Source organism: Chamaea fasciata, unplaced genomic scaffold (genome assembly GCF_029207755.1).
Source record: "Chamaea fasciata isolate MVZ Bird 193981 ecotype frontalis unplaced genomic scaffold, bChaFas1.0.hap1 SCAF_21, whole genome shotgun sequence".
Lineage (NCBI taxonomy): Eukaryota > Metazoa > Chordata > Aves > Passeriformes > Sylviidae > Chamaea > Chamaea fasciata.
The window spans coordinates 3,827,020-3,853,359 of NW_027094106.1; the positions used below are offsets into that span (position 1 = coordinate 3,827,020).

The window sequence follows — 26,340 nt, forward strand, 5'->3', positions numbered from 1 at the left end:
GACATGAAAACTCTTGGCTGGTTGTGTAGTGTAGCTTAAAACACAGACACTGCTTTTTAACTGGTGCTGTTCAGTTGCTGTGGACAGTGTGATGGAAAGCAACTGTAGATTATCTACAAACGAGACTCCAGCTCCTGCAAGAGGAATTAAATCCATTATGCTGAATGCAACCTAGAACTGGAAAAAGCCTTCAGGTTTAGTGTACTCAGGAGGTGTCTGAGCACATTTTGCCTTCACATTTTTACCTCTTAACAGATATGCTGACAAAAGAACCTCCCTGGTGTGATGGCTCCAACTGCTATGAATGTGCTGCCAAATTTGGAGTCACGACAAGAAAGCATCACTGGTAAGATGAGCCACCTTGCTGCGCTTACAGGGAAATGGATTCCTCCCCAAATGTACCTAGGCTTGTTCCTTCTAGCAGTTTAGGAAACTTCCATGTTAACACAGGTGTATAACCACTAATCCAGCTGAAGCATTCCATCCTGTCTTAGATCAGAAACTTGTAGTCTGTCTGAAATCATATTTTAAGCAGTTTGTGCATTTAATATTCTGACTGGTTGTAAGTGAGAAAGTCCAAGTGCCAGTGGTAAAGCAGGATTTAAACACCCCGTTGTCAGAGCACTTCACTCCATAGAGGAGCAACAATATATTTTATTAAGACAGTGAGTTGACAGAAGTTTAATGGTAAATGTGGCAGTGGTTTGTCAGGACTTGGTGGCAAAGGTGCACTTGATTATTTCCTGCATAGAGGATGGGGTCAGGGAGAGCCTCCTGTGGAGGCATGAGGGTCAGAGAGGACGGCCACTGGGGCTGTGGCTTCCACAGGAAGGACAGGAGGCAGCACACCACCACCACCACCACAGTGGTGGGATGACCTGCTCCAAAAGAGGTGGCAGTCTTGGGCAGGTGTTGACAGCTCAGGTTTGGGATCCTGTTGTGTTGTGTGGAAATGGCTGAGGATGAACATGAGCTGCTCTTGTGTAGATAGGAGTTGCCTTTTTTCAATAGTTTGAACTTGTACAAAACATGCTGGGTTGGAAGGGTGTTAAGCTAAGATTTTTGTTAGCTCAGTGTGCTGGAGAAGCTCCACGTGCATCAGTTGCTGCAGTAGCAGGTGACTCACTGGTACAGAACCAGCATGTGCTGTTGGCATTAGTCAGTTATTCCATGACAAATACCAGGAGATACGGGACAATCATGGCATTTCAATTGCTAGTGTGTATTTCGTGATGCCATCATTGATAAAGAATGTCAAACTGTAACATCCTGCTGTTCACTAGGAGGGAATTCACTTTTCTCCCACCCCTCTTCTACCAACAGCCGACACTGTGGACGCCTGCTCTGCCATAAGTGCTCAACAAAGGAGATTCCTATCATAAAATTTGATCTGAACAAGCCAGTTCGAGTTTGCAACATCTGCTTTGATGTCCTGACTCTGGGAGGAGTCTCCTAGTATGCTGTGGAAGTAAAGGGATTCCCAGTCAGTGCTCCTGACAGCAGCTCTGCTTACAAGCCCTCTGGATAGGGAAGAGGAGGCCTATACATGTCTTCTGCAATAGACTGAACTAATTAAGGACCCTGTTATGATATACTCTGGTATCAATGATTTTGTACGACTGTAAATGTATCAGGCTGCGATAGACTTCACTAGGAATCAGAGTGGATTGTTGAAACCAAGTGACAAAAGAATTTAGACCCTCTTCTAGTTGCAGTGGGGTATGGAAGCTGAAATTTTTACTGATTGACTCGGCATAAAACAGGTCTGTCCTCAACATGGTGCTTTGCACTGAGCAACTCTATTAAGTCCTGTGGCTTTCAGGCTGCTTAGTAGAGATGGTATTAAGTTTCAGGGTAACCAGGTATCTTCCTTTGCTTTGTCTTAAACGTTCCCCTTCTCTAGAGAAGATTTTTTTGTGAAGCTAAACTGGGCTGTTGCAACCACTGTTCAAGAAACTCTTCAGACCCGGGGGTAGTTTTAAGTATAGCTCAAGAATTGTGGCCTTACAACAGAAAGCTTTACATCTGATGCAAAGCAGTCAGAATTGCAGATCCACATCTTGATACCTCCTCAGCAAATGATTCATTAGCTTTAGCATGTTCAAGAGAAGTGCAAGGTTGTTTCAGGAAATGCTCTTGCCTGCTGGAACCGTCAGTGTTCGTTGCACTTTCATATTTCCATTGCTGGTCCTTCCAGTTCGTGGCACTTGTATAAATGACCATGAGTTTGCTGAAAGGCCTGAGCATGTGCTAAAGGAGAAACACTAAAACTGGTGAAGTCCAACTCACAGTACAGCAATAAATGCTGAAGTGCATTAGGAATCCCAGGAGGGAGAGTAACACTTTCCTGGGGCTTCAGGGGCCTGGTACCTGCTGGGGGAGAGTCAGTAACCCTACAAGTGTAGAATGTGCTGCACCTCTAGACACTAAACCTGGGTCCATTTTCAGCAGGATTGCTGGTGAGTGGCACTGTACATGGAGGCTTCCTGTTAGGAGTAAGCTGCAGTATTTTAATCTAGGCTGGTTGTACTCTCTTAAACATGCTGAATCTGTGGAAACCACCTACCACCACATTGTCTAGGTAAGCAGGAAAGTACTTCACTGGAAGACCAGCTTGTGATTTGGTGGGCAAAGGCTTCAGTTAGAAAAAATGGGTACTTAAGCAAAACTACATGCCATGTTAAGGCTGTTTTTATTTCTAGAGATTAAGCTAGTATAGACTCAGTTCAGCATTCCTCATCGTTCCTCCATGAATTGGTGTGCATGTTTTAATGACTGTTATCTCCAGTGAACAGTATGGACTGGTGGATGATGTGTTGCCCTGTTTGGAGCAGTGACTTGTTGGCCTTAAAGAGTAAGGTGAGATGATGAACCAGACTGCTGCTGTTCCAGGAGAGGATAGGAGAGGGTGTAATTGCTGATGAATTTCACATCAAGTCTCACTTGATCTGCACTTTGATCTTCCAAAATGCATCTATTGTAACTGGAATCACCCCTGTACCACTTAGGGAAGAATAATGGATGACAATACAAACTTGCCTCACTGTTTGATGTCTGCTGCTGTCATGTTCCAACAGAATGCTCTGGGTAACACAACTGGTCTCTAACACCGTTATTAATGCAAATGGTGCATCTCTGGCATAATATTGTAGGTGAATGAGGGAAAATAGTGGTGTCAGTTAATGTTAGCTGCAGTAATTGATGGTGTCAGTTAACTGCAGGCTACAGTTTGGGGGTTTTTGAGTGAAAGACATGTTGGAAAACGTTGTACTTTGATATTTCAGGGTGTCCCTGGTTGCAGATCTCCAGCAGTGAAAGGTAATGATGGAGAGAGTGCATTTGGTGAAAGTCTTAACTGTAGTCCCATGATAACATGTTGTTTTCCTTCCTGGTTTGGAGCTGAAGTGATGTGGAGGGGTAAGAGTGTGCTCAGAACGCTGACAGACAGTGCAGGGGAGGGGTTTTCCAAGGCCACGGCCTGTGGGCTTCAGCCTCATTGGGAAAACTGCACAGCATGTAATTGTCAAAGCATTTAAACATCACTTTTTCAGTGGCTTCTCTGATGTAAGGGCAAGGGAACAGGGAGCTCAGCTCTAACAGATTAATTCAGCAAGCTTTTTAATGATGGAAAATGTGGATCTGGTGAAAATTCAGCTTAACTGAATGGCAAGTTAAGGCTGGGTAGTTGGTCTTCTAAAATATAAGATTGATTATAACTGTAAGACTGTGGGAAAGATCTGGGAAACCACCTGTAGTGCTCCTGGTTTGCTGTTTACAGCCAGTACTGTCCCAGCTTACTTACTGAAGTCTGAAAGATTATTGTTAAATATACAGCCTGAGGTGTTCATTGAATTTAAAGCAACTAAATTCAGTAAATTTGATCCTTTTTAAAGTGCCTTTGAGATAGTTTCCTTCCAGCCAACTCTAAATAGCTTTCTACCAGAGCTAAAAGGGAAAAACTCACAACTTGAACCAAAACCCAAGTTAGTTCTTTTCTAGCTCAGCTGAGGAGTTGACCCCAGCAGACAACTGGTGGGACTCAATCCCTCACACACTCTGCCTAGTGTTGGTCTGAACTCTCAGACCACTGAGATTTTTTGGGGAGTTTTGCTGGCAATGCTCCACTACAGGGTACAAATGTGAATGAGGCACTTGGTAATGTAGTGGTGGTCAACACATTTCTAACTCTAAACAACTGCTCTTCCCTTTTTGTAGCATTAAACAGTTGTTACCAAACCCCCCACCCCCCTTTCCCCTACTTTTAGTGGTGTCTATTAACTCGAGACTCAAGTCTGCCATGCATTGAACAAAAGGTTAGATGGAAAATCAGTTTGTGTCCCTGCAAGTGCTGCTGTCACGCTTCAGGCACTTCAGCAGGGCTGCATGGGAAGTCAGGAGGTTCATGCTGTAGCTTTTTGTTCTGAGACTGGATTCCTTTTGATTGCAGTCATTCAGCACTCTTACACAAGCAGATACCCTGGTCCAGCACTCTTGCACAAGCACAAACCGTGGTCTGGCTGAAATTTTGTCTGTAAAAAGATGCAGTCACTGTTTCACACCACTGAGTGGAGTGAGAATGCTGCTGTTGGAGGTACTAACAGAGCAGAGTAAGTTGCTGGCTAAAAGCTGACAGATGCCTTAATGACTTCCCGTGCTCGAGATAACAGCTTGTCCAGCTGCTCATGCAGTGCTTATAAACTAACATGTAACAGTCTGGGAGGCCAAGGCTGGATTGTTTTGTACATCAAATGTTAACAGGCAAGTCCTTTTTTTTTTCTGTAACCAGCAGAGGTGGTCACTGCAGCAAACTCGTCTCTAGAAAAATCAAAGCTTGTATAAGTGACAGAAATAACTGAACCTTCTAATACCCTCTGTGAAATAGAAAAGGAAGTCTTAGAACAATGGCATTTTATCTGCAATGTTTGTCTGGAGTCGTTGTAAAAATGTATTTTTCCAATATGCATTACTTTGTTGTGTAATGATCCTACTTGTAATAAAATGCAGAACTAGATGATGCGTCGTGAGGTGAAACCTTGCTAAGGAAGTATCTGCTCCTGCAGAGACAGCTGCCCCTCTGCAAGCTCATCCCTACAAACCACGAAGAAACAGGGATACAACATCCAACCGGCCATAACAACTTTATTCTTTGTTCTGAAATTAGTCCAGATATTCATTTTCATGTTGTGGAACTGCTACAACTGTTCTTTTGGCTGTCAAGGTCTGGTGTTCTAGTTTGTACCATGTAGTCATCTTGAATGCCTTATTTAGACTTACCTATAATCAGTCTTGTGGAACAAACCTGAGCTCCCCACGGGCCAGAGCTGGAGTTCATCAGTTCAAGTTACAAACACTTGGTGCACTCAGTTGTGTACTGGAGGCAGCTCAGCCCCCCGGGAGAGCAGAGAACTGCTGCAGCTTCACTTCAGGAAAAGGAAAACTTCAGTGCAATAGCAAACCCAGCCAAGACTTCTGGGTGAGATTGTGATGCATTAGTCTTTTATTAATAAAACTTACTGATGTACAGATGAATGGTGAGCTTTATTAGAGCACTCTCGGTGGTGACTTGAGCCCTGTGTAGCTATCACTGCTTTCTATCACTGTTTTTCACCCTTTTCCACCATGGGAGAATCCAGCTGAGCTGCTGAATGATAGTCTTGGAGCACTTCAGGTCACTGAGGGTGTCTCCTTGTTTGCTTTAATAGATGACTTATTCCTAGAGCAAGACAAACTTTCCCCCCAGTGTTTCCAAACCCTAAACTGAGGAATAAGCTGTGAACTGCTTTTCAACCAACTTTAACTTAAACCAACGCCTTCCTGCCCTTTTTGCAGCAGTTTATTTGATTTTTTTGTAGGTCTTGCAATCAAAACCATTCCCCCAGCACTATTTGCACAGTGATTGAGTGTTACAGCAAGATGAAACTTGCTTAGGTCAAGCTGGTCCACCTTCACTGGGACTGGTTTGCCCTCACGAACTGCTTCTTACAGCATTTAACAGTCTGGAATTTGCTGCAACTTTTAAATAGCTTTAAAAAGCTCCTTTAAAGGCACCTGCCAATCATTTATGGAGATGGTTTCGCTACTTTAAATGCAATTTCTTTTTAAAGCGGTGGTGTCTTTTTAAATGTGGCAAAGGCCAAGCCGTGGGGGCAGTGAAGTGCTGCCTTGCAGCTCTTTCCTGCACCCCCAAAGGTGGCTCCAGCCCAGGGCTGAGGTTTGGTTCTGCCTCACGTCCTGCTGCCCTTTGAGTGACCCGAGCTGCCACAGCTGGGCAATGCCTGCAACAGCTTCTCTTCAGGATGATGACGGGTAAAAAAACCCCAAAACACAAGCCCCGTGCCCCTCCACTGTTAAAACAAGCATGGACATGTTTAAGTTGCTGTGTGGCTTCATCCCTGGCAGCTGTAGCATCCTCTGAGCTTTTGTCAGTGAGAAGAGCTGTAATGTCTCCTGCTGCAAGGGGGGAAATGCTAATTAACTAACTGATCACTTAGATTTTGGGACTCTCTTTAGAGGTGGTGGGAGCTAAAAATCAGTTCATGAACACTTCCCAGCTGCTTATACATAGGTGGCAGCTGCCTTAAGGAGAATTGACCACAGCTCAGCAGGGGCCTGTGCCACCACTGGACCTGATCTGTGTGTCTCTCTCAAAGCTCAGCTACACCAAAACTGATTTTAACAGCAGATTCCATGAAAACCAGCAACTGCTTCCCTGCAGCTTGAGGTCTGCAGTGCCTGAACCCTGGGCAGGTATTCCTTCCTCCCTTTTAGCCCCACCCAGAAATGGCAATAACCTGCCCTGCATTTCTGGGAGTCACTCGTTGCCGAATCCTGCCAGTTGTGATACAGTGAGTGTGGAGTTTAAATGTGCTGGGTGTTCTAAGGGCACATCCAGCTCAGGCTGCAGTCTGACAGGCACACACCAGATGGGAAGAAAGTCTTAGACTAGGATGGAAACAGGAGGCAGATTCCAGTAGGGTGGTTCTGTTGCCACCCAGGCAACAAAAAGAAAGCTATTTAAAACTACTCATTCCTGATCAGATCAGTCTGAGAGTGGCGAATCACAGACCAGGAGGGTGAGGTTAATATCAAGCAATCCTCATAGGTGGCTTCAGTGTCTTGGCACAGTATCTAATGCAAACACTGAATGAGGAAATACAGCTCTGGCCTTTGCCTTCTCTACTCCAAGAAATTTGATAAAGCTTGTGTGTAACTAAACTGGGCAAGTTCCTAGATACTGTGGACCTTAATTGCAGAAGACATCCAGGGTTCTCCCTGCTACCTTTAAACTCTGGAGTGAGTCAGGTGTCTGGGAAAGAGCATCAGCACTGCCCTGCAGCAGGACCTGAGGACATGTGTGGGCAGTGATGCTGCAGCAGTTCCTGTGCTCACTGACCTGGCTGCCTTAAGCCACCACTGTGCACACAAACATCCACTTCCTGACTGCACAAAAAAGCACCTCTGAAATACAATTCAGGCTGTGCATCTTTACACTTGGTTCCCAGGTGAAAAACACTTCCCATAGAAATAAAGAGAAATATTACTTGATTTTTTTAGCCACTAACCTGGCTGAAGTGTTTCCTCCTTCTCTCAACTCCACATGTTAAAAAAAGCATCACAACTACCATGAGATTGTTACTGCTCCCTTTGCAGGGACAGGCGGGAGGGATGGAGCCGCCCACCCGCAGCACAGTTCACTGCAGGACTCCCCGTGCCCCGGGTCAGCCCGTGGGGAGGACGCACTGCTCGGCCAGGGGCTGGCAGCCCTCGTACTGCTGCAGGTGAGGGTGGTCCAGGTCCCCCGTGTCGCTGTGCTGGGAGGAGTCCGGCTGTCCCCAGGGCGGCCCCGAGCTCCTCACACACACACAGCGACTGCCCCGCCCGCCGGGGCTGAACAGCTTCCGAGGGACGCCGGCCCAGTCTCTGTGCACGCCCCCACTGGGAATGCAAAATGAAAATTCATTACAATTCAAACCCGTGAACGTGCTTCCAGTCAACAGAGAATCCTTAAGGAAAAAAGAAAAAACAAACAACTAAGACAATCTGGGAAAACTAGAACTAACGCTGAGGCAGACTTTGCTGCCAGCAGCCACCATCCCACAGCTGATACCTTTTTATTGGCTGTGCTTCAGAAACCTGTGGCCTGAACCTGCTTTCATCACTGCTGCTACAGGCTCTGCCCTTCTGAGAGTGACCAACTCCTGCAGTCCACGTTTCCACTGCTGGAAGAGGAGTCACAGCCTTCTGTGGCACAGCAAAATACCTTTTCTGGAGGCACCTCAGTGCTCACAAGTGACCACACATCTTCACAGAATCAGAGGCTTGGGTTGGAAGGGACCTTAAAGATCATCCAGTCCACCCCCTGCCATAGCTATAACATCTTCCAATAGACCAGGCTCTTCTAGGCCTTCTGTGCCTGATTAAACACAGTATTTGGAGAGCTGGGGCAGAAGAACAAGTACTTCCCCAACTAATTCATCATCTCTCTGTGGGCCAAATCCTGCCTGTTCCCCAACCCCTGCAGCTTTCCAGCTCCTTACACAAGTCACTGCCACACGACACCTGGTGCCAAGGCTGTCCCCAGCTCAGCCACACACACAAGCAGATCCCAGGGGGGCACAGTGCTGCTGCTGGGCTGACATGAAGCCCAAGCCATTTGCAGTGCGGTCTGGGAAATGATTTCATCTTCAAACAGAACAGTCCTGAAGCTGAGAGAGCTACTAACAGGAAAGTAAGTAGGAAATGATTATTCAAAGCTCGACCTCATTTTTATGTGGTTTAAGTGAAAATGTTGTGGTATCAGCCTGTGAGGCAGGCTGTGAAACTGCCTGAAATACACAGGTTAATGCTTGTGTTCCTGAGAGGTGACAGAACCTGTTTGAATCCCAGTCCTACTGGGGTTTCTGTCCTGTTTTGCTGAGGACGGGAGGATCACGTGCACTTGTGGTAAATTCTTTGATTCCAGTGTGACAGAAGAGGTTCAGTCTGGAGAAAAGGAGGCTCAGGGGGACCTTCTCACTCTCTACAGCTCCAGGACAGGAGTTTGAAGCCAGGTGAAGGTCGGGCTCTGCTCCCAGGGAACAAGGGACAGGGTGAGAGGAAACAGCCCCAAGTAGTGCCAGGTGAGGTTTAGGTTGGACATTGGGGAAAATTTCTTTATGGAAAGGGTGGTCAGGGCAGTGGTGGAGTCCCCATCCCTGCAGGGATCTGAAAACTGTGGATGTGGCACTTGGGGGCACAGGTTAGTGCTGCCCTTGGCAGTGCTGGGGCAATGGTTGGACCTAGTGGTCTCAGAGGGCTTTCCCCACCTGAACAACCCTGTGAATTCAGGCAGGGACAGAGTCCATGCCTGGCACATTCCGGCCCTGGCGGCATCACTACACACACAACCTGTGCCAGGTCACAGACCTCACCTCCCCATGGAGTGTGGTGGCTGCAGGAGCCAGGACATCTTCCCACACCCCTCCTGCCAGCAGAGGCAAGAACAAAGCACAGGGCGCACCCAAAAAAAGGCTCTGCTCTAAACAACTTTACCTCTCTGTGGAGCACCAGAAACGGGTGCCTTTAGCAGGGCTCCATTCAGAGTTGCAGGGTGGGAACTGCTGCTTCTTCTGCTCATTTTCTGCTTGGAATTTGAGAGCTTCCTCAATGGCAGCCTCAGCCTCCCTCAGGGCTTCTGTCGGGGCCCCATTTTCATCGTAGAATCTGCCCACCAGCTTCCCTGGGAGAGGAGATCAATTAAGACCACAGTCTTTCCAGGCAAAGAAAATGCATACTTCTGGTGGGGTTTTATTTTTAATTTGTTATTTAAAGACAAAAATAAAAGGAGATGTCACCACGGCCCGATTTTAGAACCGAACTGAGCTTACCTTGGATCACACAGCAATTTACCCCTATCAAAAAATCCATGCAGGATAAGCTTAGGCACAGACTCATCACAGACCTGAAAACCAAAGCCAGTTTCAGCTGCACAACCCAGAAGCCGTTCCCACCCATGCACCTCATCCCCCAAAACAGTTTCCCTGCACTGCTGCTCCTACAGTCTCCTGAGTCTGGTGATTTCAGGCTGGCTCCGTGCTTTTCGCTAAGCAGAGACAAAGCAGGACAACAGCCAGGTGGGACCACCATTAAACTTTCCCTTGGAGGGAAGCAGACCTCGAAGATCTGGCTTGGCTGCAGCTCCAGCTGGTCGCTGGGAGGGCTCAGGACCTCGGGCTGCGCATCCCTTGTGTGAGCCCCCCAGCCCGGCACCTACCCACGGGCTCGTAGGTGTCTCTGTAGAAGCTCAGCCAGCTGTGGATGGAGAGCAGCTCCGGCGGGGACAGCCCCGACACGTCGTCCACCAGCCCCGCCGGGGTGAAGTCGCCGCTGGCAAACGCCCTGGTGGCATCTCTGCCTGCGGGGCAGGGCGTGGTGAGAGAGAGACACCGGCACAGAGTGAATTCCACAGGCAGGCAGTGAGCCCCCGGCACGGGGCGAATCCCCCGCCGCGGAATGACAGCCCAGCCATGGAGCGGGCTCCCCGAGCGGGGCCCGAGCTCTCCCTCCCGGCAGCCCGGGCTGAATGCCCCAGGCACGGAGCGCGCTCCCAGCCCGCGGTGGGACCCGGTGCACACACTCCCCTCAGCCAGGGGGTGAATTCGCCTCACCGGGGGATGATCCCCTCCCCAGCCAGGCCTCGCCAGACCCGCGCCCAGCCCCCCGCTCCACCGGAGGTACCTGCGAGCCCGCTGTACGCGCCGCCGGGCCCATAGTGCTTGCGGCCCCGCTGCACATCGAAGACCCGTCCCAGCAGAGCGAGGTAGAGCCCGGGCTGGCCCGGCGCCCCGCGGTAGCGGCGCAGCTCGGCGGCGCTGAGCAGGCGGACGCGGGGCTCGAACCCGCGCCGCACGATCCAGGCCGCGGCCAGGCACAGCAGCGCCGCGGCCGCGCCCCGCCACATCGCGCCGCGACACCACGGCGTTTGCGCGACAGTTTCCTCGCCGCACGGCGGCGTGGCGGCCAACCGCGTCCAGCGCAGCGTGCGCGGGCCGGCCGGCCCGAGGGCGCGCTTTACGGCAGTGTGGCAGCGGAGCACGGAAACCGTCATGGAACGGCTTGGGTTGGATGGCACCGTAAGGATCATCTCCTTCCACCCCTGCCCTGCGCAGCCACACCTTCCACTAGCCCAGGTTGCTCCAAGACCTGTCCAACCGCGCCACGAACACTTCCAGGAATCGGGCAGCCACAGCTTCTCTGGGCACCGTGTACCGGGGCCTCAGTACTCTCACCGGGGAAAAAATTTCTTCTTAATGATGTTGTTCTTAAAGACACGCACAGAATCTTTAGGGATGTTAGTGCCCTCTGGAGATCACACAATCGAAACGCCTGCCAAGGCAGGGTCACCTGGAGCAGGTGACACAGGAAGGTCCAAGTGGGTTTGGAATTTCTCCACAGAGGGAGACTACCATGCCCTCCGTGGGCAAGTCTGTCCCAGTGCTCTGCCACACTCATGTCAAGGAGTTTTTCTCCTATTGAGGCGAAGTTTGTCGTGGTTTTTCTCCATGGCCATTACTCTTTATCCTGTCACTGGGCACCACTGAAAAGAATCTGGCACTGCCCTACTGGCACCCCTTGAAGATACTTCTATGAATTAATGAGATGATCCCCCCTTAGTCTTCTCCACACGAGCCAGGCCCAGGTGCCGCAGTCTCCCCAGGAGAGAGCGGCCCCAAACCGCTCCGCCCCCGATCTCGTCCAGCGGCTCCTTCTCCTTCCACCGGCCGTCCCGGGGACCGGCCCTTTGCGACAGCGCTGGCCCGCTTTGCGGCGGTGTGGCGCTTTGCGGCGGTGTGGCGCGGGTGCCGCTTTCCGGCGGTGTGGCGGCCCCGCGCTGACAGGTGCGGCGGGCGGGAAGTTGCTGACTAAGGCGGGCCGGGCCGGGCGGGGACCGGCGGGAGCGGCGGCACCGGCGGCGGCGGCTGCGAGGGGCTCCCGAACGGCTCATGGGGACGGCGGCGAGCCACAGCAGCGAGGAGGAGGAGGAGGGCGCCGAAGAGGGCATGGAGGGAGCGGCCGGCGCGCCTCAACCCGGCGCGGCCGCGCCGGCGCTGCCGCCGGCCGAGGTGCTGCTGGAGCAGGCCCGGCTGCGGGAGGCCACGGCGCGGCTGCGGGAGGCCGCCCTGCCCGAGCCGCTCGTGTCGCGGCACCACAGCGCGCTGGTGCGATGGCTGGAGGAGCGGCTGAGCCGCGGCGACGAGGCCGTGAGCCTGGAGCAGTTCTGCGAGGTGCTGGAGAGCGTGTCCCGGCTGGCGGCCGGCTCCCGCGGGGAGAGCGAGGAGGTGAGAGCCCGCGGGGAGCGCCGCCCGCGGGGATCGGGGAATGCCTCGCGCAGGGAGGGGACCTTGAGGAACATCTCGTCCCACCCTCTGCCGCGGCCGGGGACACCTTCCGGGTGCTCAGAGCGCCGTCCAGCCTGGCCTTGGACACTTCGGGGATGGGGGTCCCCTGCAGGGACCCGCCTGGCCGGCAGCCGCGAGCCTCGGGGGTGCTGCTGGGGGTCGGGCTCCCCGAGCCCTCGGGGAGGGGCTGGCACAGAACCGTGGCCATCCACTCCTCCCGGAGAGCCCGGACACGCGTCCCGGAGCATGGGGACAGCCCGGGCCGGAGGGTTCTGCACGAGGTTGGAAAAGCAGCTGCTGCTGTTGATAGACAGCCTGTCAGCTTCCAGATAGCCCTTCAAAAAAAAAACAAACCTTACGTCAGTTATCAGTAATCATGCTCAGCAACCTCTGAAGAATGAAATGGGTATTTACAGTAATACTTCTGCTGGTGCAGCTGAGAGCACAGGTGTGGTAGGAAAAGCAGGCAGGAAAATCCTCAGGTAGGAAATCCTGCCTGAGTAATTCCGCTTGATACTAGCGTTATCAGCAAGTCAAAGTTTACCACGCTTAACTTTATTGTAGCCTTTTAAAACCGGCAGTGAAGTTCTCAAGTATCTCTTCTATGGTAAAGTAGGACTTTTGGAAAAGTTATAAGCAGTGTAGCAGAGATCCCCTTCCACAGCCAGAAGGTGTTGTGGTCACCTTTTAATGGTAGAAGAGAGTAGTTTCCTTCCTGCTGGGATTTCCAGTTTTGCCCTTTTGTGGGAAAGGATATGGAGAATTTAATGTCTAGAGCACTTAAGCTTTAGCTTTACTCTGTAGCAATCCAAAAGGCAGCAGAGTACCCTGCTGGGAATTCCACGCTCACTTGGGAAAGTGGCCGTGTCTGAATTCCTTAGTGCGAGCAGTTCCTGAGGCTCAGCAGTCACTTCCTGCTTTGTTTTGCTCCCGAGTAGCAGAATAACTGTGTAAACTGTAAAATCACACACACGCCTCAAATCAGTGCTGACAGGTGAACAAGGCTCCTGGAAACTGGAAGGAGATTCATTCTCATGTACAGAGAGGTGTGGTTTTACCAGATTGGTTTAAGTAGCTTGGTAAAATGCTGCCTCCAGTTCCTTTACCAGAAGAGCCAGTAACAAGCACATCTTCATTTGTAGCAACAGCGAGGGTGAAATTAGTCCATTGGGGTTCTTCCTGCTGGCACAAACAGCTGAGCTTTGTGGGCTGCAGAAATATTTTGAGGATTGTCTGTATTTCTGCATGAAGAATCTGTTTGTTTTGGTTTCATTTCCTGCTCTAGGGAGGGGGGAAAAAGCTTGTCACAGGATTTACCATGGCACGGATGTGTGGTCACATCTGGCCTGTCCTGCAGGGTTGAGATGTTGAGAGTTCTGTGGAAAACCTTGATGTCATCGTTTCTGTAGCTGGCACTGACCCATCAGCTGGGCTGTGTGAGCTTCCCTTTGACACTGATGAGAAGTCACTTGAGGGGTGGCAGGCAAGAGGTTTCACTTTTTAATTTCTCTAGAGTCCTGCCTGGCACAGCCCAGGTTTGATCTGCCCTTTCGCTTTCCCTGTTCTCAGTGCAGGGCTTTGAATACAGATCTCAGTGCAGGGCTTTGAGTACAGATTTCAAGTGTTTTATGACCAATGTTTAAATGCAAAATCTGTTTTCTAGAGAAACTGAACCTCTGAATCCTTCTTAGTACTGCTTCAGACCTTATCATGTCACGTATCCAGCTTTGGCTGGCAACGTTAATGCTGCAGTTCCACTGAGAGCAGAGGCTGAAATATGAAGTTGTCCCATGTCACCTTTCAGATTCCTTGTTGCGCCATCCAGCCCCTGAGCTGTGAGATGAGGGGCTGAGTTTTCCAGGTGCCGTATTTCCAAGCAACCGTCTCAGCCATCGTTTCCTGTGAAAGACGCTTCTCACTTGCTTCTTCATGTGCAGAGTTGAACTGTGTGCAGTTACTGCTTTTATTTAGGGTTGTGTAAGGCTGCTGCTGAATTGTATCATGTGCCAGTCCTGCACACAACTCAAAAATTCTTCGAGTGCAGGTTGACACTCTCATTTTTTCCCCACTTTTTTTTCCTTTTTCTTTTCCCCCATTGCAGAGGACACCAGTGGAAATTTTGTATGTTTTTTGTCAAATACAGAGCTAAGTTATACTGAACAGTCAAAAATAATTTTAGAGTTTTAGGTTTGGTGCAGTCTCCTGAGGTCACAGGAAGAGTTTAAAAATAAAATAACAAAATACTGCATTAGGATGTGAAGAAAAGCATACATGTAGTAATCCCTCCTTACATGAGAGTATAAAAAATTGGTTGAAAGTAGGTGTCAGCAGATTCAGCCTTGTTGCCTCATGTTTTATTGTCACCAGTGACATCACAAAACTTGTTCAATTTGTAGTTTAGTAATTGTGCAGTTTGACTTCAGATATGAGGAAGAATGGTGAGAATGGTGTGATGTGAAACTGTACCTTGAATTGTTTTAGCAACTGAGTCATGTCTATTAGAATTTATTCCCTCTGGCTTGTTGTCCTCAAGCCAAGGTGTTGGTTTTTAGTTTTGGGATCTGCCCAGTGCCTGGGCTGGACTGGCTGTGGTGCCTGCTGGATGCTCAGCACCAGCTTTGCTGCTCCAAGTAATTTCTTAAAGGTGATCATTATTAGCTTGTGTTCAGCTGTGTGTATAACAAGACTTTATAAAGCTTCCAAGCTAAACTCCAGCTCTGTGGCACAGAGGTGCCATGAGACCTTTAGTCAGCTAAAACACTGTGCTTCAATTCTGTTGTCTTCTGAGGACTTTGCTCTCGATTAACTGGTGTAATTATGTCATGGTTAATTGGCAGGTTATTTTGAGCTTATCCTTCCAGGTTACTACTCTCTAGGATAGCACTCTTAATGGTACATCAAGTCTGATTCTCAGGTAACAAACCAAGAGATTGAAGCAGGAGCTTCCTCCCGAGCAGCAGCCATCCCTTGACTCAGACACCTGTGACATCATCTGTTCTTAGAGACCAAATTCACTTGCCTTGTGTGGCTGAACTTGGAATACAAAGTTCAGGGCACTGAGATTAAAGTCTTCCTTGTGAAGAAATATCTTTTGTAAGTGCATTCCCAATTTAAATGAGAAGGGTGGATGCTCCTGAAATACTGCATTTCTCTTTTGGAACAAGTTGTAGCAGTTAAACAGAAGTCTGTTTCAAAATTAAACCTGATGGTGAAAATATAGCCAGATTTTTAATAGTAGTGTGTCACTACTGTTAAATCATGAGTCCTCTGAAATGGCTAGTTAAAGTTAGTTACATTTATGAGCTTAGTTCTGTTTTATAGCCTCAGCTGAATAAAAATACCTTGCGCATTTGTTAGCTCAAAGTTGTGAAATGCTGCGTGAGTTACTTTTTGTACATGCTCAACACAACTTTTTATATTAAAGATTTTATTAAAGTCAAAGTTAATAAAGCTGTCAGTGGTTCTCTTCAATAAAAAATATCCCAACCCTTCTCTTCAGTCTCTCCACTGTTTTCACAAATACTTAGACAAACTATATTAAACTGATACTTTGTGTAGGAGGACAGTTTATGGAAGGAAAAAAATCAAATGAAAAGATATTACTGTTCTTAGGACAATTTCTTAACTAAAGAAAATATGTAAACCCTGGAGGAATTTGAGTGGCTGCAGTGAGAGAGGGATGCAGCAGTGATGAGTAACTGAGGGCGTGGCTCTTGGAACCAAACCACCCTTAAACTGGGGAGCTTTGTGGTCAGCACCTTCCTCCCAGCCCCAGCTATCCATGGATGGATCCTGCTGATTCACTGCTGTTTGTGATGGGCTGGCTCCACCTAAACATGACTCCAGTTGACTTTTATAGGAAGGCAGTGCAAATACCTTCAAACTTGCTAAACACTGCACATTTCCAGCCAGGCTGCTTCCTGTTACCATGAATTCAATACTTTGGGAAACGGATTCTTTTCATTTTGCTTCAATAGTGTTACGATGTTTGTTGCCATGGTTTCTATGAAATACCTTGCTTTAAGGAAATATGCTGAAAGAAATTTTCTTTTTTTGTTACTCTTCAGGCCTTTGCACAGTTTGATGCTGAAGGAGATGGCACTGTCGATGTGGAGAACATGCTGGAGGCTCTCAAGAATTCTAGTGGAGCAAACCTTCAGGGGGAGCTGAGCCACGTAATCAGGCAACTGCAAGCTTGTTCACTGGTGCCAGGTATGAGAGCAGAGTGTTGGAACAAAGGATTTCACAAGCCTTGCCCCACAGAAGGAGTGCTGTGTCAATAAATTGCTTTGATAGCATTGCTTGTCCTAATCTTATCAAAACCATCCTCCAGAAGGTTCTTGGTTCTTCAGTGTCAAGCAAGTGGAGTTGCTGTAAATTAAACATTTCCCAGAATTACATGCAGAACTTCCTTTCACAGATAGCCACTGTTTCCTTCTCTGTGTGAGTGGGGAGTGTCTTACTCCTGTTCAGTTTATCTCACAGACAGAAAAGTGTACTTTGCAGAATTTTGGTGAGTGCCCAGCTAATGCAGTCTTGTATTTGATAACTGGGGGAATAAATCCTCCATGGAGTCTGTTCCAGGGGATGAGTCACATATTTTATTATTATTATTATATTGTTATTCAGCATTTGAAATCCTGATAAAACATAATTCAGGTTTTATGGTTTATAGTTCAGAAGGTGTCAGTTTCCAGAATTTGATTTCTGGGATAAGTGTCAGTTACTGGCTTTCCTTCCAAAGCATTTGATGATAAGTGGCTAAAGGGGATTTGCCTTAAAAGGATCAGACAAGAAACACTAGAATTGGCTGCAGAGAAGTCAGAGGAGAGGACTCAGAGAGTACAGTTGCATGCATGTAAATGCACTGGCATTCAGAGTACCAGTGCTCAGGAGCTGACGTTTCTGACCAAATTGTGGAAAGCATTAGGCACCTCTCTGGGAATAATCCACAATGCCGAAAGAAAGGGTTCAGTGTAGTTCAGGGTGAGTGATGCAAGCACCTGAACTTCTTAACCAAGTAGCAACTGCTTCACTTAGATTTTGAAGGTAGGGGTTTGGGGTGAAAAAAACAAAATAACCTAAGGTTTTTAGTAATTGCTTTGAACTCCTTCAGGCATTTCAAGTCACTGGCAAAAATGCTTTCCTGCACTTTTCCCTGCTGTAGAGGTTGCAGACTTGAGCTACATTCTCTCATAGCTTTATATCCTTCTTACATGGTGGTGCCTGAGGAAATCACGTCTCTTTCTAGGGTTTATTGATATCTTTTCTGAATCGAAAGAGCGCCTGGGCCTCCATGCCTCCATGATCCTGAGATTCCTGCACAGGAACCGCATTTCCAGCACTGCCATCCCTTACCCAGTGCTGGAGTACTTCAACAACATCTGCACCATGCGCTCCTCCGTGCTGAAGGATTCTCTGGATCGACTTCTCCTCAAAGAGAGAGGTAGGCAAGGGCTTCCCTTCTTTTTCGGGATGCTAGTGTGACCATGGCTTGGAAAAAGAGACTACAGATAAAATGAGAAGCTTTCTTTACTGTGTCACCTCTAACAGGCCTCATGTTTTCGGAAGTTGATCTGCATGCTTCTGTGGACTTTTGTTGGTTTTTTGAAGCACATAAATTAATTTTCCGAGCTGCCCACCAATCTGAGTAACACTCTGGAATGTTCTTATCTTTCTCCTGGCCTGTTTCAGAATGAATGGTTACTCATTTGTGATATTCTGTATTCAGTCAAATATCTCTCCTAGTTGCTAGAAACTTAGTTTCCATGTGAAGGGGATGTTTTCTGAAGTTGATTGTTCAGTATTAAAAGATACTTTATCATTTTAGACTGGAGGTGATGAATCTTTTACTGTATCTCTGATGGGACTGGCCTGGTCCCTACAGGGAGGGTTCCTTTTCTTTGCAGCTTGACTAGATATTTTCAGATTTCTGCACTTTCTATTGAAATAGATCAAGTTACGTGGGAGAGAAAGTGCTTTGTCCCTTCCCTAAAATGCATGAATTGAAGTTTTCCCCATCATAATTTACTTTACCCTTTCATCTGTTTGTATTTGGGCACAAAAATAATAAAGCATTGGTGAGGCCAGTAACGAAAGGAGTAGATAAAGGTTGTTGAGCTCCAGGGAATGGAGGTGTTTTCATACTGAGAGTGGTAGATGGAGATTATTGCAATTTCATCTGAAATGAAGCTTTGCTGTCTCCTAGCTTCTGTCAGGAACAATCCTTCAGGGGCTGTGTTTCATGCCAACAAGTTCATTTGTGTGAGATAGCTCTTACAAAGGTATAACAACACTCAGAGCAGGCCAAAGAAAAACATTCTGAGTGATTTCTTTGCAGAATACCCCAGCGATCTGAATGGCAATCAGGAGTCAGACAAGCTGAAGTCTGTCACCAAGTGCTACACACACATCGAAACCTCCTCCAACTCGGCCGATATCGACAAGATGACAAACGGGGAAACCTCCTCCTTCTGGCAGTCGGACGGCAGCGCCCGATCCCACTGGATACGGTGAGCTGAGCCTCGGGGCTGGGGGGCCTTGGGGTGTTGTGGGGGATCGATCCTGCCTGGATGCCAGGTGCCCCCAAGGCTGCTCCATGAGTGCCCTCCTCAGCTGGGCAGGGGAGGGAAAATGTAACCAAAGGCTCTTGGCTCAAGGGCAGGGAGAGCTCTCTCACCAGCTGTCGGCGCAGTCAAAGCGGGCTCCGTTCAGGGAATTTAGTTCAGGTTATTAAATCAGGGTGGGGTTAGGAGAAACAAAACCAAATCTTCCCCCCCACTTCTTCCCAGACTTAGAGAAAAAGGGAAGAGAAGTTATCTCCTCCCTTCCAGAGTCGCAGGGGGATGGGGAATGTGGGCTGCACTCAGTTCATCACATGCTGGCCCTGCCTCTCCTTCCTCTCAGCGGCAGGACTCCTCACAGCTTCCCCTGCACCAACCTGGGGTCCCTCCCAGGGGAGACAGACCCCCTCAAAGTGCTCCAGTGTGGGCCCTTCCCATGGGGTGCAGTTACAGAAGCACAGGATATTGAGCTGGAAGAGACCCCCAAGGATTGTCAAGTCCAGATCTTAAGTGAATGGCCCCTCTGGGGATCAGTCCTTCAGGAAAAGGCTGCTCCAGCATGGGTCCCCCATGGGGTCACAAATCCTGCTACCAAACCTCCTCCAGTGCACATTGCTCTCCCCATGGGGACACAGGTTCAGCCTCCAGCAACTTCTCACACCCTGTAGCCCCCCACTGCTAAAACCTTGTCACACAAACCCTAGACAGGTGTAATTGAAAACAGCTGGAATTAATGAGGGACAGATGAATACAGATAAAAGCAGAAGTCATTAATCTCTGCATAAAATTTAGAAGCCTGACTGCCAAATAAAAGGTCACCTGTAAAATGCCTGTATCAGCCTTGTTGTATAGTGAAGCTTTCCCAGCTGTAATACCAATGCAGTGGTTGGTGCTTGAATAGAATCACTTTACCACTGTCCAGGAAGCTCCATGAAACAGAAACACCCAATGAAACAGAAATGTTTAGTGGTTTTTTTTGTTAGGTTTTTTTTTTTTTTTTTCAGTGGTAGCACTAGGAATGTGTGCTTCTAAGAAGAAAAAAAAAAATCTCATTTTGGTCATTATTGACATGGCATTTTTATTCCTGAAGAATGAATTCTCAGTTGAAAATATAAATAGAAAATTCTACAATCTCTCAAACAGAAGCAGTTGTTCTCTGAATCAAAATTTTTTAGGTTGTTCACCATTGTATGAAGAACAGCTGTGAAGCATTAGGTAAATTTCAGAGGATTTGTGTTTGTGGAGGAAGAAAATGAGTGAATAATAATATAATATTTATAACGTATACATATGTATAACATTATGATATACAATAACAAAACCACAATGCTTGTCTTACCTTCTCTTCACAAGAACTGTTTCATCTTCTTTGCTTTGCAGTTTAAAGATGAAACCAGATGTGGTTTTGAGACACCTGTCCATTGCAGTGGCAGCTAATGACCAGAGTTACATGCCACAGCAAGTCACAGTGGCAGTGGGAAGGAATGCCAGCAGTCTCCAGGAGGTCCGAGATGTTCACATTCCAAGCAATATCACTGGCTACGTAACACTGTTGGAAAACGCTAACATTAGTCAGATGTGTGAGTCAATAAAGATACCATTGGGATACTGGTTTGGTGCTGTTTGGAAGGTGAAAGGTTGGGTCAGATCATGGAGAGATGTGTTGAAGTGTCACTCACCAGGGGTGACACTTTGGGTCTTCTCCTTGGGTCAGAGAAATTGTGTGAATTTTAGTTGAATTTCTAGCCTGTGAGAGAGTCTTCCGAGCCTTTCTCGTGGTCTCTGGAATGTGGGCTAAGGGTTGAAGAAAAAAAATTACTAAAGATGCAGTTTTAGCCTTTCAGTGTGAAGACATGGGGCAGTTTTAAAATATCCTTGCTTGCAGAGTGAAAGCATATGTTGGCTGATAGTATCTAGCAAAAAATCTGCTTTTTTTTTTTGGTACTGAAACGCTGAAGTTGGTCCAATGTAAGGCAGGTTTTATGCTTTCAAATAGTGTTATTTTTGATTCTGGTAGCTCTGTGGGTGCTATATTGAAATCAATCAATCAAGAAAAGCTGCTCCTTCCTAAGATGGTTTCTGCGGCTTCAGGAATTTTTGTCCCTCCAGTTCCAATGAGAGGAGCTTTCACTGCCACAGAAGTGGGCAGCAAGGATGTTCTTCTTCAAAAGTAATCAGGACAATGCCATCTCTGCAAAATGCTCAAGAACTTGTGTGAAAATTTTTATGTAACTTTAAACTTTGCCTTTAGGCTTTGTTCCTTTTCCCTATTATCTCCACAACTACTTGCTTCCGAGACACTTCCTATGTAGGTAGGTAGGAAGGTACTGGTGAAGTAATCTACAATCTTTTTTCCACTTTGAGGATATTTTATTACAATTTTTCATAGTTTCTAGCCGTAGCATCTGTAATGGATCCAGAGGCTATTTATGCAAAGGCTAAATTTTCCAGCTCAGAGGTGCACAGTGTGTGTGGCTGTCCATATCAGGCAGTGCTGTTCCATATCTGCCCTTACTTTTCCAAGAGATCCTTCACTAATTTAACGTTTGGGATATCTGGATTCTTCTAGCTCCAATCTAGCAGAAGAAATGGGGGAAAAAATTCTATATTGTGTTTTGACAGATGTACAGATAAACATCAAGCGTTGCCTTAGTGATGGCTGTGACACCAGAATCCACGGGCTGAGGGCTGTGGGCTACCAGAGAGTGAAGAAGGTGGGAGTGTCCGTGTGCGACGCCTCGGCCATCTGGTACTGGTCCCTGCTGACCTCTCTGGTGACAGCTTCCATGGAAACAAACCCAGCATTTGTTCACACCATTTTACAGAATACTCAGTAAGTAACAAACCTACGTGGGGTGTGATTTTTATCTACTCCTTAATTTTTTTAAAAAGTACTTCTGACTTTAGTAAGCAGTGTGCCGTACGTAACTGGTTTCCACTCCCTCCATTAAGGTGTTTAAACATCTTTTTCTGTCTCATTGTTCAGATTTTTGATGTTGTTCTTCTATCCATTTGCACCTACTAGAACAAGTGTAATTCTCCTGGCTGTTTAATCTAATCTAGTTGTTAAACCGTGACTGAATGGACACTGAAAAATAGATTTTTCACCGATCCATTTACTTGTAATGACTTTGAGCAGCCTAAAATTAATTCATTTTTCTTGGCCAGTATTAATAATCAATAAAATTAACGTCTTCCCCTTAGGGCTGAAGCTTAATTTAGCTTAATTTTCAGCAGATTTCTACTTATGTAATGCCTTGTCGTGCATTTTATGGGGCTATAGTTGACTGTATGCACCATCTCTGTGCAAACGTTTGCATTGACCATTTTCTGTGTAACGTTTCCTTGTTTGATTGCCAAACCCTTCTGCTCCATGACTTGAGGGATTGGAATCCTAATAAAACCTCTCCCCACCCACATCAGCTTTTGTAGAGCTCAGTTAGCACGATGTCACCACACTGAAGAGCAGGGCTGTCATTAGGTTAATGAATCCTGTAGGCTAAAGTCCACTAAGCCTGTCTTTTAATTTATGTCATCTGTGAAATCTCTTTAAAGTTTAGATAATTTCATACATGCCTTAGACAGGCCCATAGTTGCAGGCTTTGCTGAAACTGAGGGCCATCAGTTTTGGTGAAGCTTAGATATTTTTTAGAAATCTAACATGAACACTGTTTTAGAAATACATAATGGAGAAATCCTGACTAAAATCATGCTTTCAGGAGTTAGATTCGGTGTTTAGAATTATAAAGCAAAAATCCTAAACTTTAGAACTGGATGGAATAACTGTAATACTGAATACTCCATCCAATACTGGGAAAACTTCAGTATTGGATAGAATAACTTTGGTGAAACTGCTTAAGAATTCCTGACTTCAGGCGTTACCACATTATCTTTGGAAATTCAGAAAAATGCTGATTTGAGCCAGCAAGTGTCTCTATTAGTTTCTCAAATTCTTCTGAGGGAATTTCAAGTCAGCTTCCCTTTATTCACAGGCTCTTGCTCAATTCTAGACCAATTTAAGATGAGGCAGTGCTTGGACACTAAGCTATTTCTAATGCTGTCACAGATTTAATTTAAAACTGCTTGATATGTTTGTCTCATTAAATCTGAGACTGAGACTAGATTCAAGATTACCCCGCAGTCATTGAACTTTCCCTGCCTATTGTGCAATACTGTTGTTCCCTTTTGAAGGCATTCTCTGTGTAAATAGATTTTGTGCACTCAGAAGCAATTTGCAGAGACCTGCCCACACAAGGCATGAAGATTCAAGCATTTAATTCACATCAGGAGGTTCTTTTCTCCAGTTCTGCCTGGTTTCCTGACATTATGTTTCATTTTTTCCTAGGAAAGCACTGCAGCACATGCCGCCTCTATCCCTAACACCAGGCTCCACAGATTTTTCAAGCTTCTTATCACCAAATGTTTTGGAAGAAGTAGATAGCTTCCTTATCAGAATAACAAGGTGAGCTTGTGTGGTTGATGCAGTGGGAAGTAGTTTAGAAGAATCTGTAAATCAAATTTTTGCATCTTTACTCACACATGCTCTTTTTAGAGTATCTTAAAAAATACAAATACATCAAGAAACAGACACCTGAGAGATTCTGTGACAGCTTGTCTTTACTGAAAAACAAAATGTCCCAAATTTTCTTTTCACCCTGTGGTTTTTTTCCCTCTCAGTTGTTGTACTACTCCAGAGGTGGAGCTGACACTCCTGGCCTTTGCCTTAGCCCGGGGGAGTGTTGCCAAAGTGCTGAGTTCCCTGTGTGCCATCACTGATCACCTGGACACTCCATACAAGGCTTCCTCACTGATCTCTTCCATGGCAGCAGTCAGGCAGAACCTGCTGTATAAATATGGTAATGGAACAATCCTGGATCCTTTACTGCACAGCCCTAAGGAAATACACAGCTTTGAGTTGTTCCCCTCGTTGGGTTTTTAAATTATCCAAATCTTCTTAATTAAAAACTGTCACTGAAGTCACAACCTAGCAGCTGAACTGCCTGAAAAGTTGGTGATTGATCAGCTTTCTGTGATCAAAAGAAAATCAAGAGTATCAAGTAGGATTTTCTCAAGAGAGAAAATGTGAGGTTTGTAGATCATAACCCTGTATCAGGATGATGATGATGGTGTTTGTGTTGCTTAAAAGGCAACTGTCAGGAAGTATTTTTCTTCCTCCAGTGAGACATTTGAGTAGCCTCAGTGAGTGCTCTCACCTGCAGGCATGTACAAATTTAAGAGGCCTTTTAAATGTAATGTCATTAGCATCTCTTTAGGGTTCTTTTTTTTCACTTTTATAAAATGAGTTAAAATTAAGTTTTTATGATCTGAGTATGTCATGAGTGTAGAGCTGTTCATGGTCTGGCATCAGGTGATGGTTTTGCAGTATTTGCTGTACTTGTTTGATAAATCTGTATTTTCTCAGGTATCAACTTCTGAGATTCTCATTAGTGTCTCATGAAGAATTCTACCCTTTATTTGCCTTTTAGTATTGTTTTTTCAGTACTTCTTGTCTTGTGCCAAAGAGCACATGGATTATTTTATAATTATCAGTATTTACTTTTGCAATTTCCCCAGAGTAACCAATGCCTTTTGTAAGACAAGTGGTGTTTCATGAGTTGTGAATTCCAAAGTTGCAAAGTGTGGCAACAGTTGTAGGAACATTAATTGCCATGAATTTCATTGTCCTACTGTCTGTATCTAAAGCCCTACTTTAGATTAATGTATCTCTCATATTCCAGTTTCCCTCCCCCTTTTTTGGGACTGACGGTGGTCAAAATCTCATAGTATTGTAATTTTTTCCATTTTTTTTCTGAATGAAGAACTTTGGAAAATATATTTTACCATTTTAAATGAATTTGACAAACCTGTTGGTTTTTTGACTTAGGAAAGCCTTTACGACTCACTCTGCAAGCATGTGATGTAAAGGGAAAAGAAGATAAATCAGGGCCTGAAAACCTCCTTGTAGAGCCATGGACTGGGGATGGTAAGAGCCTGGAGTTAAAATCCGTAATATTACAATCATAAAATCATTTATGATTATTCATTTGTGTATAATGAGTATGTATTGAGTATTCATTTATGATTAGTTAGATGATTCCATCAAACATAATGATTTCTTACAGTGCTATGGTGGTGTTCCATATTTACTTACATATATTTGATTCTTTATAGTTTTATGCTATGGAAGATTTGTAATTTTAAAAAAAAAAAAAGGTAAACTAACAAGCAAAATCCCAAACCAAAACAATATATAAATTTGATTTTGCAGCACTGTGCAAAATATTTCTCATAAACCAGTTTATTGTCAAAACAAGCCAACCAAACAAGAAGATTGGATTTTGGGAAGAGTTATTAATATTCTACATGGATGTCAACAGTCAGCTGTCACAGGGAATATTCTGTTAGAGCACACTTTGGGGGTTGAAGTCACTGTTAGTTTCCTAAATGTTGATGGGAAGGGAGTTTGTAGAAATCATTTAAATTCTCACTGCACGTGCCTATTAATTCTCCCTTAAAGCCTCTCTTTGTTAATGCAATGCTTTTATGTACTGGATACAACCTAAACAAAGAGATTTGTGTTTCTTGACCTCCTTTTTAAGTGAAATGCCACCTAATCTTTTTTTTTTTTCTTTTTTAAATGGTTTATTGTCTTGTGCAATGCTACTGCCATTGTGACAGAAAATCAGGCACATTCTAGATGCTTATTTCACACCTCTGTTCATGTCTATTATTTGAGTTTATTCTTCAGTTGTTTTGTGGCTTGTCTACTGTTGTTTGGTGGGTCACAGTTTGGGGGACTGTTCACTGAGTTCAGTGAATAGAGCCACCAACCAAAGTAATATTTGGGAATTACTAATAAACTTTAATAAGAAAATATTCTTGAAACTGCTGCAGATATTGCAGTGCTCACAGAGATACTGCCTGAGGAGTTCTGTGTAAAATACAATCTTTTAAGTAGTCCCTTTTAGTTGGAAATATTCGCTAATGAGCATTTCACTGGAAGAGCATTGTAGTTTTGTTTCTTTTCCCCCTTCAGCCCACAATCCCAGTATTCCCTTTCAGACACTTTGCACCAACCCTCACTCAAACACATTCTGTTCCCACTGCTGCTTTAGGTTTTCTTACTGAAACTGGGAAAACCAGAGCAAGTATCATTCTTTCTACTGGAACTGAATCTTCATTTCAAGTGACACAAATTAGAATAAAGGTATGTAGTTGCTGTGAGCTTGTGAAGTAGAAGACTTACTTTTTTCCCCTAGTGGTGGAATTGAATTTGGATTTTTTTTATATGAACTAAAATTTAAATTCATGATGAAATTTTGTTACTTTAGAGTTTTTCTTCAGTGTAAGTCAGGGAAGTTCAGAAAAAGGAGGTCTTAAATTGTTCCAGGGAGCCACAA

At 45.9% G+C, this 26,340-nt stretch overlaps 3 protein-coding genes across 3 annotated transcripts in view; 2 read left to right on the forward strand and 1 right to left on the reverse strand.

Annotated features, from left to right (window-relative positions):
- Positions 1-5,011, forward strand: part of ANKFY1 (ankyrin repeat and FYVE domain containing 1) — a 32,641-nt gene extending 27,630 nt beyond the window's left edge. Inside the window, exons 24-25 of the mRNA XM_066202240.1 lie at positions 256-346; positions 1,324-5,011. Coding sequence (XP_066058337.1) covers positions 256-346; positions 1,324-1,456 — 224 coding nt within the window. The 3' untranslated portion in view covers positions 1,457-5,011. The remainder of the gene's footprint in view (positions 1-255; positions 347-1,323) is intronic.
- A 573-nt stretch (positions 5,012-5,584) lies between these two features.
- Positions 5,585-11,113, reverse strand: CYB5D2 (cytochrome b5 domain containing 2). Its single transcript, XM_066202241.1, has 4 exons — positions 10,717-11,113; positions 10,253-10,393; positions 9,532-9,718; positions 5,585-7,935 (listed from the first exon to the last, which is right to left on the reverse strand). The coding sequence occupies exons 1-4, from the start codon at positions 11,084-11,086 to the stop codon at positions 7,719-7,721; spliced, it is 915 nt and encodes a 304-aa protein (XP_066058338.1). The 5' UTR covers positions 11,087-11,113; the 3' UTR covers positions 5,585-7,718.
- An 810-nt stretch (positions 11,114-11,923) lies between these two features.
- The window catches only part of ZZEF1 (zinc finger ZZ-type and EF-hand domain containing 1), a 56,871-nt gene continuing 42,454 nt past the window's right edge, over positions 11,924-26,340 (forward strand). Inside the window, exons 1-10 of the mRNA XM_066201684.1 lie at positions 11,924-12,317; positions 16,445-16,589; positions 17,629-17,823; positions 18,718-18,889; positions 20,321-20,520; positions 21,563-21,773; positions 23,286-23,402; positions 23,618-23,796; positions 24,825-24,923; positions 26,056-26,147. Coding sequence (XP_066057781.1) covers positions 11,982-12,317; positions 16,445-16,589; positions 17,629-17,823; positions 18,718-18,889; positions 20,321-20,520; positions 21,563-21,773; positions 23,286-23,402; positions 23,618-23,796; positions 24,825-24,923; positions 26,056-26,147 — 1,746 coding nt within the window. The 5' untranslated portion in view covers positions 11,924-11,981. The remainder of the gene's footprint in view (positions 12,318-16,444; positions 16,590-17,628; positions 17,824-18,717; positions 18,890-20,320; positions 20,521-21,562; positions 21,774-23,285; positions 23,403-23,617; positions 23,797-24,824; positions 24,924-26,055; positions 26,148-26,340) is intronic.